Source organism: Eriocheir sinensis, chromosome 25 (genome assembly GCF_024679095.1).
Source record: "Eriocheir sinensis breed Jianghai 21 chromosome 25, ASM2467909v1, whole genome shotgun sequence".
Classification (NCBI taxonomy): Eukaryota; Metazoa; Arthropoda; class Malacostraca; order Decapoda; family Varunidae; genus Eriocheir; species Eriocheir sinensis.
The window spans coordinates 6,481,655-6,495,875 of NC_066533.1; the positions used below are offsets into that span (position 1 = coordinate 6,481,655).

At 44.9% G+C, this 14,221-nt stretch overlaps 1 protein-coding gene across 1 annotated transcript; it reads left to right on the plus strand.

The window, feature by feature from the left end:
- The first annotated feature begins 538 nt into the window (after positions 1-538).
- On the plus strand, positions 539-12,454 carry LOC127003262 (MHC class II regulatory factor RFX1-like). Its single transcript, XM_050869688.1, is given in 7 exon segments — positions 539-566; positions 5,736-5,905; positions 8,261-8,680; positions 9,127-9,275; positions 9,347-9,422; positions 9,425-9,610; positions 10,741-12,454. Coding segments are annotated over 6 exon segments (1,422 nt in total). The 5' UTR covers positions 539-566; positions 5,736-5,767; the 3' UTR covers positions 11,194-12,454.
- The last annotated feature ends 1,767 nt before the right edge of the window (positions 12,455-14,221 follow it).

Consider the following 14,221-nt stretch of genomic DNA (forward strand, 5'->3'; position numbering starts at 1 on the left):
GCAGGAGGAGGAGAGAAAGAAGTAGAAGGAGGAGGAAAGAAAAGAAAAGGAAAGAAGACGAGGTAGGAGGAACAAAGAAAGGAGAAGGAAAAAAGAAGAGAAGAGAGAAAAGAAAGGAGGGGGAGGCAAGAGAGAAAGAAGGAGAGCAGGAAGGGGATGGGAGAGGGGGTAAGGAGGGGAGGAGATGATAGGAGAAAAGATATTAGGAGATGGAGAGAAAGAAGAAGGAAAAAAAGGAGGAAGGGAGGAAGAGAAAAGGAGGAGGCTGCGTATTATAAGGGAAGGAGGGAGAAAGGAAAAGGCAGAGGATGGGACAGAAAAAAAAGAAAAGGAAAAGGAAAGAAAGGGGAAGGGGTAGGAGGAGAGAGAGGAGGAGGAGGCGTAGAGGAAGGATGGCAGAGAGAAAGGAAGAGGCACTAGAGGGAGGGTGTAGGGGGCGGGGAAGGGGCATGGGTGGGTGGGGGAGGGGGGTAGCAGAGAAGGTGTAGCTATATAAGGGGGACTTCGAGGCGGCGCGTGGATCACTCCTTTACTAACTACAGGATTGTTAGGTGCTGCTGCCGCCGGTGAGTGTGTGTGTGTGTGTGTGTGTGTGTGTGTGTGTGTGTTTTGTGGTGGTATGATATTAGTGATGGTGGTGGTTGCATATGTGATGGTGATTGGCTAACTACTGTGTTGTGGTATTGCAGTGGCCAATATTGGTAGCGGTGGTGGCAGTGGTGGTGGTGATGACAATGAACGCAAAAATGAAAACAACAGCAATAATAACTATACTAACAACAACAATAATAGTCATAATGATGATAATAATAATAATAATAATAATAATAATAATAATAATAATAATAATAATAATAATAATAGGCCTAATAACAACAACAACAACAACAACAACAACAACAACAACAACAACAACAATAATAATAATAATAATAATAATAATAATAATAATAATAATAATAATAATAATAATAATAATAATAATAAGGATAAAGCATATTCCAAAAAATCTTATCGCCATATTGTTATTTTTTATCTGAATGGAATCGTCATTTCCTTCCACGCCGTCTACGGGATGAAAAATACGGTAAACACTCATGGTCTTTCTTCAATTGACGGTAGTTTTCTTTTTCATATCGTCGGCCTAAGTTATTCAGGCATTCAGATTTTTCATTCATTCATTTCTTTTAATTTCAAGAGGAGAGTATCAGGACACCTCTCCTCCCGAAATTAACCTCTCTTTTGGCCACTCCTCTGAACTCGTTTTTATAGGGACAGTGATTTGAGGGCTTATTTTTTTCATTGTTGTCTATCTTTTTTTTTTTCCTTTGAGCTGCTTCCTTTACTGTCAGAAAAAATTCATTCGCCTTCATTAATTTTTTGGAGTGTTCCCAAAAGTCATAGTTTGAGATACTCACCTAAGGATGTTCTCGTGTGTATTTGGAGACTTTCTACTCGTATTGGAAATGTTGTAGTACCGACAGACAGACAGACAAGTAAAGACAAGCAGATGGACAACGACGAAAACCTAACCACCCTTCTCGCTACGTTGAGGCGGGGGATAATAACAACTCTAATGCACAGGCTCGATCTGCGGGAAATTCTTTGTTGTGACGACTATTGTGACTGTGACGCCGAGATGTGACCGCGGTGAAAGCACACACACACACACACACACACACACACACATTAAGAGAAAGAAAATATATATATAAAACCAGCTTTCGATTAGACCACTGTGTGTGTGTGTGTGTGTGTGTGTGTGTGTGTGTGTGTGTGTTTAAATTGGCGGAAGGAAGGAAGAGGAAAAAGAGAAAAAAAAACATCATCGCCGCTAATACACGTTAATGAAAGTCGGAGGAAAAACAAAAGGGAAAAGTGAGAAAGAGGGAAAGAAAGAAAGAATGAAAGTGTGAGGAGGAAGAGAAAAAAAAAAAGAAAGCGGAGGAAAGGGAAATGAGAATTATTAGAACAGAGAAAGAAAGAGGGGGAGGAAGTAGATAAAAAACACGCATATCTCTCTCTCTCTCTCTCTCTCTCTCTCTCTCTCTCTCTCTCTCTCTCTCTCTCTCTCTCTCTCTCTTAGCGTGATGGCAGCAAGCATGTCACGCCTATAGATAGCATGACCGCCCCCCTTTAATTAATCTTGCATGCTTAGAGGAGGGGGGGGGTCCAGGAGGTGAAGGGGTGGGGGGTGGAAATGGAACAGGAAGGGAGGTGGAGTGCGAAGTGGTAGGGGTAGGGGGGATGGGACCATGGGGAATGGGGGTAAAGTGACAGGGGAAGACGGGATAGGTTGGGGGATGGAAGGGTTGAGGGGGGTGGAGATAACATGCAGTACTGGGTGGAGGAGAGGAGGAAGAACAGAGGTAGGGGGAGGTGGAAGAGTCTGGAGGTGGAAGAGTTAACAGTTACGGAGGAGGAGGAGGTTAGGAGGAAGGGTGTAAGCGGGGGGGGTGGGGGGGGATGTGAAAGAGGCCTGGGATGATAAAGATAATGGGTGAAAAGGTTAGCAGTGATGGGGGTGGAGGATGGGAACAAGGGTGGAGGCAGGGGGAGGTGGAAGAGGCTGGGGATGATGAAGGTATAGAGTGGAAGGGTCAACAGTGATGGGGGTGGAGGATGGGAACAAGGGTGGAGGCAGGGGGAGGTGGAAGAGGCTGGGGATGATGAAGGTACGGTATAGGGTGGAAGGGTCAACAGTGATGGGGGTGGAGGATAGGAGCAAAGTGGAGGCATGGGGAGGTGGAAGAGGCTGGGGACCATGAAGGTAAAGAGTGGAAGGGTCAACAGTGATGGAGGTGGAGGATGGGAACAAGGTGGAGGCAGAGGGAGGTGGAAGAGGTTGGGGATGATGAAGGTATAAGGTGGAAAGGTTATCAGTGATGGGGGTGGAGGATAGGAGCAAGGTGGAGGCGGGAGGAGGTGGAAGAGGCTGGGCATGATGAAGGCAGGGGTGGTCAGTGTGAATATCGTTGAATGTGATGGTAGGATATTTTAAACATTACCTATGCAATAAATAGTTGAAATATTTTTTATTTGAACTCACAGTGCCAAATGTCTTTATGTACTACCTGAAGTTATATACATTGTAGGTATTTAAACGGCCAGTGTTCATTCGAGTATGATCAGAGTGTATGCTGTTTGACACAAGTTTTCTTTCATGTGCTCATGTGGTATATCATAGATGCAAATCGACGTGTTTGGAATTATAAAAGGTGTGTGTGTGTGTGTGTGTGTGTGTGTGTGTGTGTGTGTGTGTGTGTGTGTGTGTGTGTGTGTGTGTTTCGTATAAATAAACGTTCAAAGATAATTAAAAAAAATCTTAATTATTTATCACAGTTGATTTTCACCCAATCAAGAACTAACAATGCGTATGTGCCACATCTATCAACATTCACGCTTGCGAACGGACGAATGAAATTAAACTGGCGCTAGGCAATGACAGGACCGATAAGTACTGTGCTGCCCCTTGTGTAGAAGCAGCTATAATAATCCTGCAGTGAACAAGTAACTATATTCATGAACAACCACGAACTAAGAATAACAAAGAACACTTTACCATACACAGCTGTACAAAGAAAGCACGACAGGCTAATTGCACAAAACAGACAGAGTAATATACGTGTGTGTGAACGAGAGAGAGAGAGAGAGAGAGAGAGAGAGAGAGAGAGGAGTGAGTAAGCGTGCGTGAACTGTGCGCTGAATGTAGCGTGACGCGTGTGTGTGTGTGTGTGTGTGTGTGTGTGTGTGAACCTTCCCTAGATGTCACTCATTAATGTGTCTAAATGCGACTTTCTAAGCGATGCGAGAGAGAGAGAGAGAGAGAGAGAGAGAGAGAGAGAGAGAGAGAGAGAGAGAGAGAATAACGACGTAACAGAATCGGATATAAAAATCAACGGTTATTTCCTTCATACAACTGCGTCATGATGGTGATGGGGAGAAAGAACATTATCACCATCGCCACCATCATCATTACCTCCATCATCACCATTATCCCCCCCAATCACCACCATTATCCTCCCACATCATCACCATCACCATCAAATCAACACCAATAATACTATCAACATCACCACCACCACCATCTCTCAATTTCCACCTATCTATCTATCTATCTGTTTATCTGCCTCACACATAACAGCTCACAACCCATTTTTCCAGTCAACCAATCAAAGAGCTTCACCGTAGATAGCCAGCCGATCAGCCAGTCAGAGAGTAGATAGCCAGCCAGCCAATCAGCCAAAGAGTAGGGAAATAGCTAGGTCTGACGTCACAATTGTAGGGTGCCATCTTTCCCCCTCAGGCACGAAAAACAAGTGAAAGTGATTATTCCCTCACCTGCTTACCTCACGTCTTGACCCCTAATACCTTGCTGAATCACGGAGGAGGAGAAGAGGAAGGGAATAAGAGAAGGGGGGTTAAGCATTACAAAAGAGAGGAAGGGAAATGATGAGAGGAAATTGGAAGAGGTGAAGGAGTACGATTATGAGGAGGAAGAAGAGAAGGAGGGGGAAGAGGAGAAGGAGGAAGTGGTGGGGAGCTGTTAGTTACAAAAGGAAGAGAATAGGTACGTGAGAGGAAACTGGAGGAGGTGAAGGAGTACAAGTATAAGGGGGAAGAGAAGGAGGAGGGGGAGGAGGGAAAGAAGAAGAGGAGAGCTATTAGCTACAAAAGTGAGGATGGGAGTAAATGAGGGAAGACTGGAGAAAGTGGATAACTAACAGATGAGTAGCAAGAAGAGGAGGAGGAAGAGGAGACAGAGAAGGTATCGTAAGTAGCAAGATGTTAACAATACGTAGGAGATGAGAGGAGACAGGAAGAGAAAGGAAGAGGAAGGGCAGGAAGAGAGGATGAAGAGAAGAGGATAATGGGGTTTGTTGCAAGGGAAGGAGATGGATGGATGAGTGGGTGAAGGGAGAAGGGTGAAGGGGATGGGGAGGAGAGGGGATGGAGGAGGGAGAGAATGGGAAGGAGGGAAGGTAGACACTTTGTACGCCATATGTATTGAGGAGTGAAAGCAACTGATGAATGGTGTGTGTGTGTGTGTGTGTGTGTGTGTGTGTGCCTAACGGACCGGTTTTCAGGACCTTGTACGTGTGTGTTTGTTTATGCGTGTCCATGACTGTGACCTAAACACGAGATGAACTTCGTTACACACACACACACACACACACCTAGGATGCTGGGAAATCCGCTTTTTATCATCCTCTCTCTCTCTCTCTCTCTCTCTCTCTCTCTCTCTCTCTCTCTCTTCCTTCTCTTCTTCCTTCTCTTCCCTCCCTTCTCCCTCCTCATACTATTCTTCTTCTTCCTCCTCCTCCTCTTCCTCCTCCCCTGGAAGTGAGATCGGAGATGAAGGAAGAAAGTCTATTTATGTGAGCAATTGTGGAGGGAAGTTTCTCTAATTCATCTAATTTTCTCTCTCTCTCTCTCTCTCTCTCTCTCTCTCTCTCTCTCTCTCTCTCTCTCTCTCTCTCTCCTCAAGTCTCTCCTTCGTCTTCTTCCCTTGATTATCCACTTTCCTCTTTCATTCCCAGTCAAGCATTCCTCTCTCTCTCTCTCTCTCTCTCTCTCTCTCTCTCTCTCTCTCTCTCTCTCATGTTTCCCCCATCGTAAATTTAAAAAAAATAGTAATGAAATGCATCGTGCTTGCGTGAGAGAGAGAGAGAGAGAGAGAGAATCACAGGTAACACGTATACTTGATTAACCTTTCACCTTACCTTCCCTTTCAGCTGAACCAGTAAAGCAGAAGAACAAAGCCAACATGACCTCTTCTTCCTCCTCCTCTCCCTCTTCCTCCTCCTGCTTCCTGCGACTCCTCCTCCTCCTGGTGGGGGCGACGCTGGGGGAGGCGCTGCCGGAGCTGCTGGGGGGCCTCTCGCAGACATATGGACCCCCTCAGGTACGTGGAGAGTGAGAGAGAGAGAGAGAGAGAGAGAGAGAGAGAGAGAGAGAGAGAGAGAGAGAGAGAGGAAGGAAAAGGAATAAGTATGAATATGTAAAGGAAGATAAAAGAAGAGGTGGAGGAATGGACTGAAGTGTCTGAGAGAGAGAGAGAGAGAGAGAGAGAGAGAGAGAGCGTTTATGTGTTGCTGTTGCAAAGGTGTTGCTGGTGAGGTGCTAGGGAACGTTTTGAGGGAGGGAGCGTTTGAGCGAGAACGAGAAGAGAACGTAGCAGTAGTAGTAATAGAAGTGTAGTTGTAGTAGTAGTAGTTAGTAGTAGTAGTAGTAGTAGTAGTAGTGTAGTAGGAGTAGCAATAGTAGTAGTAGTAGTAGTAGTAGTAGTAGTGTAGTAGGAGTAGCAATAGTAGAAGTAGTAGTAGTAGTAATAGTAGTAGTAGTAGTAGTAGTAGTAGTGTAGTAGGAGTAGCAATAGTAGTAGCAGTAGTAGTAGAAGTAGTAGTAGTAGTAGTAGTAGTAGTAATAGTAGTAGAAGTAGTAGTAGTTTTTGTAGTAGTAATAATAGTATAGTAATTGTAGTAGAAGTAGAAGTAGTAGTAACAGTAGTAGTAATAGGCTATCACACCGGCGGGTTGTTATCAGCAAGTTCAGTATTCACAGCGGATTATAAGTAAATTAGTTCGTCTGTAAGTCAAAACGCTCACGTATATCCAGTTTGCACGTAATTATAGCCAGTTAAACACTTTTATGCCATGACGCGGGCTTACACGCTTAGCAAACTGAAAAAAGAAACCACGATATTCCTCCCGCTTGCACGATCTGACTTGAACTGGCGGCGGAGGACACAAGGAGCAGTGTTCCCATACGTGCGTCAATAACTCCTATAATACCACAGTCAAATCAGTCTAATTAACGGCTATTCATTCTTCCCACTCGTATTGAATATATTAGTAATTAAGTTTTAGATGATAAGTTTAAATGGGTAGCGCTATTTGTGTGTGATAGCTTTTAGGAAGAAACCGATATATGCTATGTTGATCTGGTAATGTTTTTTTATTCCGCCTCAGGAAGTAGTACCACGTTTATTTACCCCATAATTCATAACCCATAGCTTCTAATTCGGGTTTTTAAATACTAATTGACTTTATGGTGTTATGTTCGTGTATAGTAGGTAATGGCGTGGGTTGTGATGTTCGTAACCTTATGATCTGTTTTGGCAATGTATTAATAGGCTATGTTACCACTTGTTATGTTCTCTTTTCACCTTCCTCTCCTTCTCCATCTTGTCATATTAACTAACCTACCAATTATTTATCATATTTTCATAACCATCATCACTTTTACCTTTTCACCTTCTTCCTCTTCCCTTTGAATAATGTATAACGTGTCTTTAAATAATATCAACTAATCAATCTATTATTTTCATTACTCAATTTTCTCATTACCATCATTAATTGCTATTCACTTTCCTAGCCTTCACTCAAGTGCTTAGTCTTTTAACCTAATCTATGAGTCAGTATTCGTTTTCTCATCTATATCATTACTTTCACTGTAATCACGTTCTCACTCTCATCATCTTCTCACCTTCAACCCCTTCACAAGTTATATAGCCTACTCTAAAAGTTTTGTCAGTCATCTAACTAATCAATTATCCCTATCATCACTTTCTAATCACTTTCTAAACATTGCCTTCATCATTATCTTCCCATCTTCGTTCCCTTCTCTTACATACTTCATATCCTTAACGTCTTCTCTAACAACTTACAGCCATCACTTTCCCATCACTTTCTCGTCACTATCGTCAGCCCTTTCAGATTCTCACAACTTCATTATCTGTTTGTCTCCTTGGAGTAAAACGAATCTTGTCTTTATTAGTATTTGTGTGATCGTTTTTTTTTTTTTTTTTTTTTTTTTTTGTGTGTGTGTGTGTGTGTGTGTGTGGATGCCTTCACATGTAGAATTCAGAGACACTATATTCTCAGCTCACGTAAGGATCGGTTATCATCAAATCCTGATCATCCTTTTCCTTCCCCTCTGCTCATTTTTTTTTACTCATCTTTTTCGTTCTCTCCTACTCATCCTTTTCACTTTCTGCTCATCTTCACCTCTTCTCACGCTTTCTGCTCATCTTTTTTCTTCCCATCTGCTGAACATTTTTTTCATATTCTGCTCATCATTTTCCTTCCTCTCTGCTTAATCTGTTTACTTTCTCCTCACTTCTGCTCACCTCTTCTCACTCTTTTCACTTTCTACTCATCCTTTTCACCCCTCCTCACCTCTGCTCACCTCTACTTACCTTCTTCACTCTCTGCTCATCTCTTCCTATCCCTCTGCTCATCTTTTTCCTTCCTCACAGAACAACTTCGCCGCCGCCGCTCCAGCCCCCGCGCAGTCCTTCCGTCCCCTCCCCGCCCAAGCTCCTGCGCCTCTTCGTCAGCCCCCCGCGACAGGACACAGCACAAACAACAACAACAACAACTTCTTCCCGCCACTCAACCAGGCGCCGAGGGTCCCCAAAGTCCCGTCAGGCCTGTACGAGACGCCATCCTTCGACCCCGCCCCCAGTAACCCCGTGGGAACATGCCGCCCCCAGATCTCCGTGTCTGTGCTGACCTCGACCCGCCTGGTGCCGACGACCGTAGTGCAGACTCGAACTCGTGCACTCCCGACGACGATCTACTCGCAGGTGACGCAGACGCGGTACTTCCCGTCGACGGTGGTGCAGCAGCAGGTGGTGACGTCCGTGGTGCCTCCGGTGATACAGACGCAGACGGAGGTGGGTGGTAGTGGTGGTGGTGGTGGTGATGGTGGTTGGGGTGAGGAGGGTAACTAGGTGGATGGGTAGTGGAGGTTGTGGTGATGGTGATGGGTGGTGGTGGTGACTGGTGATGATGGTGGTGGTGAAACAGTAGTTGTCGACAGAGGAGGAAGAGAAGAAGAAGAAGAAGAAGGAGGAGGAGTAAAAGAAGAAGAGAAAATGAACAATGGAGGTTGAAGGGAAAGAGGTGGAAGATAAGAAGGAGAAAGGGAAGAAAGAGAAGGAAGAGGAGGGGAAAGGATGGAAAGTGAGGGAAGGAAGGATATATTATTTTATCATCATTATCACTTTTATCATTATCATTGCTATCATTATTATTTCAGTTACTATGACAACAAACTAACTCTCTCTCTCTCTCTCTCTCTCTCTCTCTCTCTCTCTCTCTCTCTCTCTCTCTCCGGCAGGTGGTAAGCAACGTTCAGTACGTGACGCGCGCCAAGTACTTCACCATCACCTCCTACGTCACGGACACACGCCTGCAGTACGTCACCACCACGCAGGTCCAGACGCAATTCCAGACGCAATTCCAGACCACCACGCAATTCCAGACCCAATTCCAGACCCAATTCCAGACCGTCACCAGCACCCAGTTCCAGACGCAGTTCCAAACGCAATTCAGACCACCACGCAATTCCAGACCCAATTCCAGACCCAATTCCAGACCCAATTCCAGACAGTTACATCCACTCAGTTCCAGACCCAATTCAAACCCAGTTCCAGACCCAGTTCCAGACGGTGACCAGCACGCAATTCCAGACGCAGTTCCAGACCCAGTTCCAGACCCAGTTCCAGACCCAATTCCAGACAGTGACCACCACGCAGTTCCAGACGAGATTCCAGACCCAGTTCCAGACTCAGTTCCAGACCACAACTCAATTCCAGACGCAGGTGAGTCATTAGGAAGGTGTTTTGATCTTCCGGTGTTAAGTTGACTATGTTTTTTATCATGATTATTATTTTGTATTCATCTCTTATACAGTAAAGAATGCAAATAATTAAATAAACAAATAGTTAGAATAGATAAATTAACAAACACACACAGTTAATTAATACGAAAAACAAATGGATAAATAAAGACAGACAAACAAACAAAAATTACAGATGAAAAATAATCAGATAATACTACAGACACACAGACAAAAAAAAAAAAAAGCAAATAAACAAACTAATAATGAACACAAAAACAATAAACAACAACAAGAAGACGGGGAAGCAAACAAGAAAACAAACATACATACATACACACAAACAAACAAAAAACAAACAACACATAGAAAACGTCAAAAAAGGAAAGTGTAGTCAGCCTGTCAGTTGATCACCTGCCGTCCCTTACCCACCTGCCGTCCCCAATCACTCTCCCTTCCCTTCCCTTACCTTATCTTCTCCCTACCATACCTCCGTCCTCATTCACTCTCCTTTACCTTACCTTACCTTATCCTCTCCTCATCTTGTATACCTTCTCCGTCCCCTACCCACCTGCCGTCCCCAATCACTCTCCCTTCCCTTACCTTACCTTACCTTCTCCCTACCATACCTTCTCCGTCCTCATTCACTCTCCTTTACCTTACCTTACCTTATCTTCTTCTCATCTTATATATCTTCTCCGCCCCCTACCCACCTACCTGCCCTGATCTACATGTTGGATTCTTTCACCGTATGCCCTTGTCTTCTCCTGCTCGTTCCTGTGGTGGGCGGCTTCCAGGGGCAGCTCACGGTGACAGGCAGCTATCGGGTCGAATACTACTACTACTACTACTACTACTACTACTACTACTACTACTACTACTACTACTTCTACTACTACTACTACTACTACTATTACTACTACTACTACTACTACTACTACTACTACTACTACTACTACTACTACTACTACTACTACTACTACTACTACTGGTCGCTATTCACTCTCCCTCACCCTCCCTTCCCTTCCCTTTCTTTCTCCCTAACTTACCTTCCCTTCCCCTTACTTTACCTTATTTTACCTTACCTTACCTTACGTTCTCTTCTCCACACAGGTGCGCACGGAGACCCGCTTCAGCACCCAGGTACAATACGTCACCCAGACCCAGACGCAACAGGTCCCGCAGTACATCACGCAGACCCAGTTCGTGACCCAGACCCAGTTCGTAACCCAGGGGCAGCAACAGACCGTCACCCAGACCATCACCACCACCAGGATCCAGCAGCAAGTGGTCACACGGACGCAGACGGTGCCGCAGTACATCACGCAGACTCAGCAAGGACAGGCCCAGTTCGTGACCCAGACGGTGACTTCCACACGCGTCCAGCCGCAGTACGTGACGCAGACGGTGACGTCGACGCGCGTGCAGCAGCAGTTCGTGACTCAGACCCAGACGGTGCCGCAGTACGTAACGCAGACCCAAACGGTGCAAGGGAGCTGCGGCGGCGGCGGCGGTGGTGGTGGATATGGTGGCCGTACGACGACTATGATGCCTGGCTACTACTGAGTGTGTTCTTGGGCCGGTCAGTCAGTCAGTCGGTCTGTTAGCCTGTAAATCTGTTTCCGTTCTCTTCGTTGATGACTGACTACTACTGAGTGTGTTCTTGGTCCAGTCAGTCAGTCAGTCGGTCGGTTAGTCAGTAAGTTTGTTTGCGTCCCTTTTGTTCATCTGTCCCGTGTCTCCCACCAAAGAGCTTTCAATTCCCTGTCTGTCCGCTCACAAAGGATGTAAATATGAATCAGCTACGCACATATTCACTCACTTAATCAGTTAACAGTGCTTTCACGCCACTCTCAGTATAAAACGATGTAAATATTCGAATCAGTTAACCAGTCACACTCACTCACTCAGTAAATCAGTTAAAAAAGCTTTCATGCCACTGTCACTTTAAAGGATGTAAATATTTGAATCTGCCAGTCAGTCACTCGGTCAGTCACTCAGCCAATCAGTTAACAAGAGCTTTCAAGTCTCTCAGTAAAGCAAGGAGGTAAATATTTAAATCGGTCAGTCAATCAGCCAGTCTTTCGCTTATTCACTTAACCAATCAGTCAAAAACACCTTTCTACTCTCAGTAAAACAAGGAGGTAAATAATTGAATCGGCCAGTTAGTCAATCAGCTCTTCAGTCCGTCACCCAGTCAATTCGTCAGTCCGTTAGTCAGTCAGTCCGTCAGTCCGTCAGCCAGTCAGTCCGTCAGTCCGTTAGTCACTCAATCCGTCTTCAGTCCGTCAGCCAGTCAGTCCGTCAGTCCGTTAGTCAGTCAGTCATTCCCGGGGTCATCAGGTTCGCATCGGCCTGTGAATGTGACTAATGAAAGAGGAGAGCTGCTGGATGACTTGTGTTTTGCTCAGTCATCCATTCGGCATCCTCCCTCGCCTCCCCTTCCATCCATACATTCATGCGCCCTTCCTACATTCTCCCTTCACCAGCTTTCCCCCTTTCCCTTTGACCCTTTCACCCTTTTTCTTACTCAATGCTTTCCTTTATCTACCTTTTTCTTTGTCTTTTCTTTCTACCTTTTTTCTTTATCTTCCTCTCTCTTTTATTATGTATTTCACCCTCTCACCTTTCATCTTCTTTTCGTCCGTACTCTCCTCGACTTTCCCATCGGCAGGAGAAGGTTCTATCGTGAAGGAGGGGCTGAAGGTGACGAGGAAGGCAGGACAGCTAGAGGCGATGTTCTTGTTGTGACCGCTGAGTGCCCGCCGTTTTCCTGCTCTCATATTGACACGAGAAATAAACAAAAGCTAGGAAAAGATATCCCCCCCCCCCCGCATCATCCCTGTACAATATCCTATCTTCTCTTTTCTCATCTGTTTTTTTGATTTTTTATGCCGTTGATTTTACGCCAGTTCCCTTCCAGTACACGTTAATTAAGTTTATGAAGAGAATAAGAGTATCTTTTTTTAATCCATCTCTTGTTGAATCCCTTCCCTTCCCAGTTTCATTCCTTAACCAATTTTATCGTTGTATCAATCTAACAGCCAATAAATGGCCTCCTTCGCTCCTGTTGCACGATAATGAGTATATGGAGGGGACAGGATTTTTTTATTTTTTACTCCATCTCTCTTCTGTAATCCCTCCTCTTTTTCCCTGTTTGTTTTATTTAGCCAATTTTCTAGATTTATTTTTCAGTCCATCAGACCATTTCTTCTTTCCCTCTCACGCGATGAATAAGTATGAAGACAGAATAAGTGGTTTTCTCATTCCGCCTCTCCTCCTGATCCCTTCCTCTTCTTCACAGTTTATATTCCGTACCATGGGCAGTATTCTCGGACGCTTTCGGCTCTCACAAGTACTTCTAAGGGCCACTAAAGAGATTAGTTAGGTTCTCACGAGTGTTTTTCACATTCATGGCGCAGAAGCCTTGTCAAACTATCTCTAGGCTCATAAAACTACCCCCGCTGGAAATACTAACACAACCACTTCGAAAACTTTACCAAATGTGAGTGTGTAAGCCCAGGGATGTTTGATATTATGGGCCTATATTTTTACAACAAAGGAGGCAGCTCAGGGGCACAAAAAAGGAAACAATAATAAAAAAAAGCCCGCTACTCGCTGCTCCTAAATCCTCCCGTTACTCTGAAAGCGTCTAATCCTTCTCCCCTCCTTGCTTTACACACACCACACATGACCCTGTCTGCATGTGTGGTGGACTTGGGAGCCAAACAACGAGCTCGGCCTTAGAAAGAGAAGATCATGTCTATCTATCTCTAACGTGACTTATTTTTGTATCAGAGTATCGTTTATTAAGTTGTAGGCTATTTCGTGTGTTGTGACTGCTTGTTAATCTGTCGTGTGGCGTGCCTGAGGGTGAATACTTCGCTCCTCGTGTGTTTGAGGCACTGGGAGGCTTGTTACCTGTCAGGACCACGTCACAGGTGTATTCGTCCGTGCTCAGGTGATGATTGCTGTCCACCTGGCGCGTGGTGCCCGCAGAGGTGACAAATATAATGTAGTGTTTTCTTATATCTCTTGTTTTTCTGCATTCCTCTCTTTCTTTTATTACCCATTACTACAATGGCTAAAGATAACAGGAAAGGAACCCAAAAATAGGGATATAATGACCGAGTGTATCATGATGTAAATATAATGAGTAGTTATGTATGTGTCTAATGATTCAGTAGGAACGATCTGAGTGTGTGGTGGTGTCTACTACTAATTATAGGGAGCATACATCCGGGGGTGCGTCGCTTCACTCACTCGCCACTTCCACTCCCCAGCATGCCCCAACGCAGCTGCCCTATCCATCCCAAGTCCTTCCAAGTCCAAGTCGACCAATTCGCCTCATCCTTGAGTTACGTCTGTGGGGGTCCCCTAGGTCTCCTCCACTCAAGGTTGTCTGGTTCAGAACAACCCTGTGAGCAGGACGACGTCCAGGAAACGTGCCACGTGCCTATATAGCTAGAGCTGGCGTTCGAGGACCAAGCTGGTAACAGGCCTCGATTAAGTATCATTAGATAGTCCTGGTTCGACCGGAAGCCATTCCAGCGATGTGTGTGTCTAGGAGGGAAGTAAAATAACAAAGATTGAC